Source organism: Pinus tabuliformis, chromosome 2_1 (assembly GCF_031772625.1).
Source record: "Pinus tabuliformis cultivar Carrire ecotype Pingquan chromosome 2_1, CPIR1, whole genome shotgun sequence".
Taxonomy (NCBI): domain Eukaryota; kingdom Viridiplantae; phylum Streptophyta; class Pinopsida; order Pinales; family Pinaceae; genus Pinus; species Pinus tabuliformis.
The window spans coordinates 718,759,825-718,768,036 of NC_142299.1; the positions used below are offsets into that span (position 1 = coordinate 718,759,825).

At 36.4% G+C, this 8,212-nt stretch overlaps 1 protein-coding gene across 1 annotated transcript; it reads left to right on the forward strand.

Annotated features, from left to right (window-relative positions):
• Positions 1-921: 921 nt before the first annotated feature.
• LOC149202621 (uncharacterized) lies at positions 922-1,470 on the forward strand. The gene has a single exon (XM_089401644.1). The coding sequence runs from the start codon at positions 922-924 to the stop codon at positions 1,468-1,470; it is 549 nt and encodes a 182-aa protein (XP_089257770.1).
• The last annotated feature ends 6,742 nt before the right edge of the window (positions 1,471-8,212 follow it).

Genomic DNA, 8,212 nt, shown 5'->3' on the forward strand with positions numbered 1-8,212 from the left:
AAGATAAATGTCATTGTGTTAAAGGATCTAAGGTGATTTTTATATAAATCCCAACCTAATAGGGTAAAGAAAACTCTAATTTACATTGTAAACCTCAATGGAATTGTTTTTTATTTTTATTTTTACTTAATTCTACATAGGGTAAGGAGATTTTCTAACCATTGACATGTTCTGTGACAATCTTATGAGATTAAAAGTGGTGTGAGGATAGTTAAGTTAATCTTAAAAACAAAAATTGTGGTAAGGATCCTAAAGTGGTTTTAATAACACATGCCCAAAATCATATCCCTACATATAATGATTGATTAACCAAATGGAAGGGATATGTAATTACTAACCATTACAAACATCATTGAGAAAGTATGTATAAACCATCAACATGTATCCAATGGTTTAAAGGAGGAGGCGTGACTTCATAAGAGGTATCCTTGGTAAGTTGATATTATTGAATCATTTGTGTTAGAAGGAATAGTGTTATAATAACATTAAGTAAGTATGAATTGAATTTGTTGTTTAGAAATTTAAATACACCCCACCATGTATCTATAATTTTGTTAGCATAAAAACATTTAGAATTTCATGGACATTGTGATGGAGAAAGAACTGAAGAGAAATGCTTAGGGTTAAGGTTTTGGCAAGGTTTGCCTTTGGCGGACCTGCACCTGGTCAGGGTGCAGGGGGAACCTGAACCTACCTGCACAAGATCAGATCAAGCAAGAATGTTGGGTTGATTGGAGGAAGAAAACCCAAAAATCAACGAGACTGATAAAAGAAATGATAGAGCTGAGTTTGGGGGGGGGGGGAGATATCCCCTCCTATAAAAATGTACCAGCAGGAGAAATAAGCAGGAACAGATCGAGCGGCGGCATAGGGAGACGAAGCAAGGACACACTGGTCATGGGAGCAGTATGGCAAGCAAGGATGGGGAACAGATGCCTGCCGAGAGTAACAAAAAAACCCAAGTTTGTTATCCCAAATAATAAACTTGAAGAGTACAGAGGATATATAAAAGATCAGACTCTAATTTGTAAGTTTGTAGGCACATGGCCATCTGAGAAAGACCTGGCTAAATGGATACAGCAGAGATGGAAGCCCAAGGGGCATATCGACCTAAAACTAGGGGCAAAAGGTTTCTTTACAGTTATTTTTGCTAACCTAGAAGATAAGGAGAGGATCTTCGAGGAGGGACCCTACTTCTTCAATAATGCAGGCCTTTTTATGAGACAATGGGAAGAATGTTATAACCTAGATAAGGAGAAAATGTTAGCAACACTAATATGGGTTAGACTCTTTGGGCTTCCAATAGAGTTCTGGGATCCAAAGATTCTAAAGGGTATCAAGAACTCAATTGGGACTTTTGTCAAGGCGGCAGAAACTGCCAAAATAGGTAGATATACATCATACGTCAGGATCTGTGTCTACATGAATATCACAGAACCGCTTCTGAACTACATTGAAGTGGAATACTAGGATGAGGTATGGCAAAAACCAATCGATTATGAACATATTCCATTTCGATGTAGATGATGCCATGAATATGGCCATCTTTATAAAGCATGTCCGATGATTTCCAATGGAGCACCAACAGATTCTGGAAAAAAGGAGAATGTTGAGAAGGAGGAATGGATAAGAGGAGAATACAATGAAGGGTTTACAGAAGTGTCACGGTGAAGAAAATCCCAAAGAGAACAGACTAAACAGAGTCCACCCTCTCCAGAACTCACTCAGAAAGCTCAGAATTAGTTTGAGATATTACAAGAAGAGGAAATGGAAGCGGAAGGTGAGGACGACAAAGATGAAATAGTAGAGCATATAAAAGAAGACAAGGGAAAAAATAAAGTGCAAACAAGTATGGAAATAGAAAAGGAAGGGGAGAAAAAACAAAGACGTCAAGATCAGACCCAAATCAAGATAGACCCACAACAGGATAGAGGAAGCGAAGAAGAACAAGTCATGAAGAGACTTCTATAAGAATGGAGGCATTTGGATGAAAGATTCATCCCAGAAGACCAAAAACAATTATGTAAGGACATGTTTCAAAGGTGGGGAAATGAGGGACAATAATAACAAACCAGCCAGAACAACTAGGGGCGCAAGGAGGACAAAGCACATATGTGGGTACTACAGGGAAAGGATGAAGGGAAAGAGGAAGAAGACCTATGAGTGAGACCATCCAAATGGTTGGAGAAATGCTAGTAAACTCAGGAAGGGTGGTACCCTTGTCGGAGGTATTCCGACAACCCCTTAAATTGTTAAAATGATCATTACAACCTGGAATATTAGAGGGCTGAATAGTAAGGGGAAACAAAGATATTTGAAAGATAGACTTAAAAAAGATAAGCCCAATATAATGCTAGTTCAAGAAACAAAAATCAAACAACAAAAATTAGAAGATATTATGAGCAATTTCAAGCCGCATTATGAGATAATAGGTCAGGATGCTATAGGTAGCGTGGGGGGCTTGGCAATCCTCTGGAACCCAAAGGAGATTCAATTTGAATATTGGGTCAGCATGCCTCGAATTCTTTCAGGAAGATTCAGGAATATAGGATCTCAAGAATGGGTTCTTCTCTCAGTTGTATATGGTCCACAAATACCGGTAGAACGCAGGATCTTCCTTTAGAATTTGGAAACTATACGATCCATGTTTCTAGCATCTGCATGGATTGTTGGAGGAGACTTCAATATGATCACATCTCTAAAGGAGAAAATGGGAGGACTTAGAAGAATAGACACAGATATGGAAGCTTTCGGAGATATGATTGCAGAACAAAAGCTGGTAGACATCCAAACGATAAATGAGATCCACACTTGGAACAATAGAAGAGAACGTATACACCAAATTGCTTCCATACTAGATGGGTTTTTAATATCAGAACAGATCATAAACCAAGGCATATTCATTGAAGCAATGATATTACCGGGAATGGGTTATAACCACTGGCCGGTTAAAATAGAACTTGACATCAAAGCCAATCCCAAGAAATTTCCTTTCAGGTTTAAGGCCTTCTGGCTAAGGGATCAGAAGTTTATGACGAAGGTAGAGGAATGGTGGAAACAAAGACAACAAAGGGGAAGAAGCAGAATGCAGACCTTCCAACTAAAATTAAAGGAAGTAAAAGAAAAAATAAAAAAATGGAACAAAGAGGAATTTGGAAATATCCTCAAGGACCAACAACTTCTAGATCAGAAGATGGAGAAAGTCCAACAAGAAATTATAATAGCAGGCAGAAACGAGGATCTAGCTAGAGAAGAGGGGATTCTGATAGGCCAAATGGAAGAAAGAAGGAAACAGGAAGAGATTCTGTGGATACAAAATCTAGAGTAAACTGGCTATGAGAAGGGGAAAGGAACACGAAGTTCTTCCATCAAGAAATGATCCAACGAAGACAGGAAACTGAATCTTCTCCATAAAGAATGAAGAAGGACTTTGAGTAACTTAGCATGAGGAAATGGAACAGATTCTGGTAAATCACTTCAAAGATATCCTTATGGAACCCAATGAAGATAGAAGAGAGGCTACTGAGAGAATATGCAATGAGATTCCAAGCATCATTACTAGGGATCAAAACTTAGCTCTTATGACGGCAGCAACTCTGGAAGAGGTAGAAGAGATTGTGAAAGGGATGAAGAAGAATAAAGCCCCTGAACCAGATGGCTTCACAGTTGAATTCTACTAGGCTGGATGGAAATTTTTGGGCCAAGATATTTTGGACGTGGTGGAAGAATCTCGAAGAAATAAGAAGGTATGTACAGGCTTAAACTGAACCCTCCTATCTCTTATTCCTAAATCTGCTAAGTCTGAAGATCCTAAGGGTTTTAGACCCATTTCCCTTTGTAATGTTATATATAAAATTATTGTTGCTGTAATGGCTAAAATACTTAAGCCAATTCTTTCTAGTCTTATTGGCTAAAATACTTAAGCCAATTCTTTCTAGTCTTATTTCCCCAGAACAAACAGGTTTTGTGGAAGGGCGTCAAATTTTGGATGGTCTAGTAGCCTCCCAAGAAGTAGTGCATTCTCTCAAAACAAAAAAAGAATCAACATATTTTAGTATCGTGGAATCTTTATGGAGATAAGATCGTTGAAATGAATATATTTCATAATATTTATGGATATGAGATTATTTAAATCAACATATTTCAGTATCGTGGAATCCTTGACTTAGGAGAAATTGAAATTAAGAGAAGTTATATAAGAAATTTAAATGGATGATATTTTAAAATAATAATTATATATTATTGCAGTAATAATGCTTTTATTTATATTTTTTTAATTATTAAAAAAAATTATATTAATTTAGATTATAAAGCAATGTTGATGTTGTAATTTATTTAAATGTTGTAATTGAGATGTATCACATTATTAAAATAATGAGTAAGCTTCACTTTGTTGCCATTGTGGTATAAGTGATATCTGCATCATTTCATTAGATACTCCATTAAAGGTAAATGGGTGATCTTTTGAAGGTAACCGTAATGGTATAATGTTGATTATATCATTGAAGTATGTTTATTTCTTTTCCGGAGAGATTTGAATTTGATGAATTTTAAAATATTTTTTATCTTTTATTTTGAAAATATTTTAATAAAATAATTAATAAAAAATAATTTAACTTTTAAAAAAATAACACTAAAAAATATTAGGATACAAGTATTTTTGCAATAAAGAAATAACTTAGTTTTAGTTAAAACATAATTTAGGTTTGTAATTTTACAACTTTTAAGGTGTGTCACTTAAATATGAGTCTTGTTGGATTAATTTTGACTTGATCATAAAGTATTTAAGATATCTTTTAGTTAACTATTTATGGAGTTATTAATGATAGGTTACAATCTTATTATATTAAAAATCACAAAATCCATTAAAAGGATTGGAATATCTTAATGTAAAATGTTTTCATTAGTAATATTGTATTGCGTTAGAGATTAAAAGACATGGATGGTGAATCATGAATTGAATGATATAGATTTGGATTTCAATAAGGAATAATAAGCAGGTATAAAAGCATACTTATGTTACTTTTGATTGGGTTCTTTCACACATGATGCCTAGACAATATGCATGATGTGGCATGATAAAGACAATAGCTAATTGATTGTGTAAGTTTGTACATTTTCTATGTCAATGACTTTCGATCAAGAATTGACTAGTGGCATCTAGTGCTTAAAAGATCTAGATGAAGTTCTATTTTTGTAATAAGTCAATGCATTATATATGATAAAAATGATTGGCATGATATAAAGGTATGGGTTATGCTCATGATTAGTTGGTTGATTCATAGAGGTTGTACACAAAATATTACACATTTCCATTAGTAGATACGGAATGGATAGACTAAAGAACTAACTAACACCTCGATGGAGACAAGATAAATGTCATTGTGTTAAAAGATCTAAGGTGATTTTTATATAAATCCCAACCAAATAGGGTAAACAAAACTCTAATTTACATTGTAAACCTCAATGGAATTGTTTTTTATTTTTATTTTTGCTTAATTCTACATAGGGTAAGGAGATTTTCTAACCATTGACATGTTCTGTGACAATCTTATGAGATTAAAAGTGGTGTGAGGATAGTTAAGTTAATCTTAAAAACAAAAATTGTGGTAAGGATCCTAAAGTGGTTTTAATAACACATGCCCAAAATCATATCTCTACATATAATGATTGATTAACCAAGTGGAAGGGATATGTAATTACTAACCATTACAAACATCCTTGAGAAAGTATGTATAAACCATGAACATGTATCCAATGGTTTAAAAGAGGAGGTGTGACTTCATAAGGGGTATCCTTGGTAAGTTGATATTATTGAATCATTTGTGTTAGAAGGAATAGTGTTATAATAACATTAAGTAAGTATGAATTGAATTTGTTGTTTAGAAATTTAAATACACCCCACCATGTATCTATAATTTTGTTAGCATAAAAACATTTAGAATTTCATGGACATTGTGATGGAGAGAGAACTGAAGACAAACGCTTAGGGTTAAGGTTTTGGCAAGGTTTGCCTTTGGCGGACCTGCAACTGTTCAGGGTGCAGGGGGAACCTGAACCTACCTGCACAAGATCAGATCAAGCAAGAATGTTGGGCTGATTGGAGGAAGAAAACCCAAAAATCAATGAGACTGACAAAAGAAATGACAGAGCCGAGTTGGGGGGGGGGGGGGGGGGGGGAGAGATATCCCCTCCTATAAAAATGTAGCAGCAGGAGAAATAAGCAGGAACAAATCAAGCGACGGCACAAGGAGACGAAGCAAGGACACACTGGTCATGGGAGCAGTATGGCAAGCAAGGATGGGGAACAGATGCCTGCCGAGAGTAACAAAAAAACCCAAGTTTTTTATCCCAAATAATAAACTTGAAGAGTACAGAGGATATATGAAAGATCACACTCTAATCTGTAAGTTTGTAGGCACATAGCCATCTGAGAAAGACCTAGCTAAATGGATACAACAGAGATGGAAGCCCAAGGGGCATATCGACCTAAAACTAGGGGCAAAAGGTTTCTTTACAGTTATTTTTGCTAACCTGGAAGATAAGGAGAGGATCTTTGAGGAGGGACCCTACTTCTTCAATAATGCAGGCTTTTTTATGAGACAATGGGAAGAATGCTATAACCTAGATAAGGAGAAAATGTTAGCAGCACCAATATGGGTTAGACTGTTTGGGCTTCCAATAGAGTTCTGGGATCCAAAGATTCTAGAGGGTATCAGGAACTCAATCGGGACTTTTGTCAAGGTGGCAGAAACTACCAAAAGAGGTAGATATACATCATACGCCAGGATCTGTGTCTACATGAATATCACAGAACCGCTTCTGGACTACATTGAAGTGGAATACCATGATGAGGTATGGCAACAACCAGTTGATTATGAACATATTCCATTTCGATGTAGATGATGCCATGAATATGGCCATCTTTACAAATCATGTCCGATGATTGCCAATGGAGCACCAACAGATTCTGGAAAAAGGAGAACATTGAGAAGGAGGAAGGGATAAGAGGAGAAGACAATGAAGGGTTTACAGAAGTGTCGCGGCGAAGAAAATCCCAAAGAGAACAGACTAAACAGAATCCACCCTCTCCAGAATTCACTCAGAAAGCTCAAAATCAGTTTGAGATATTACAAGAAGAGGAAATGGAAGCGGAAGGTGAGGACGACAAAGATGAAATAGTAGAGCATATAAAGGAAGACAAGGGAAAAAATAAAGTGCAAACAAGTATGGAAATAGAAAAGGAAGGGGAGAAAATAGAAAAACCTCAAGATCAGACCCAAATGGAGATAGACCCACAACAGGACAGAGGAAGCGAAGAAGAACAAGTCATGAAGAGACTTCTACAAGAATGGAGGCATTTGGATGAAAGATTCATCCCAGAAGACCGAAAACAATTATGTAAAGACATGTTTCAAAGGTGGGGAAATGAGGGACAGTAATAACAAACCAGCCAGAACAACTAGGGCCGTAAGGAGGACAAAGCACAGATGTGGGTACTACAGTGAAAGGATGAAGGGAAAGAGGAAGAAGACCTATGAGTGAGACCATCCAAATGGTTGGAGAAATGCTAGTAAACTCAGGAAGGGTGGTACCCTTGTCGGAGATATTCCAACAACCCCTTAAATTGTTAAAATGATCATTACAACCTGGAATATTAGAGGGCTGAATAGTAAGGGGAAACAAATATATCTGAAAGAGAGACTTAAAAATGATAAGCCCAATATAATTCTAGTTCGAGAAACAAAAGTCAAACAACAAAAATTAAAAGATATTATGAGCAATTTCAAGCCACATTATGAGATAATAGGTCAGGATGCTATAGGTAGCGTGGGGGGCTTGGCAATCCTCTGGAACCCAGAGGAGATTCAATTTGAATATTGGGTCAGCATGCCTTGAATTCTTTCAGGAAGATTTAGGAATATAGGATCTCAAGAATGGGTTCTTCTCTCAGGTGTATATGGTCCACACATACCGGCAGAATGCAGGATCTTCCTTTAGAATTTGGAAACTATACGATCCATGTTTCTAGCATCTGCATGGATTGTTGGAGGAGACTTCAATATGATCACATCTCTAAAGGAGAAAAGGGGAGGACTTAGAAGAATAGACACAGATATGGAAGCTTTCGGAGATATGATTGCAGAACAAAAGCTGGTAGACATCCAAACGATAAATGAGATCCACACTTGGAACAATAGAAGAGGACGTA

Coding starts and splice junctions, on each gene's coding strand:
- LOC149202621 (XM_089401644.1), top strand. CDS start 922: ATGGGGAACAGATGCCTGCCGAGAGTAACAAAAAAACCCAAGTTTGTT.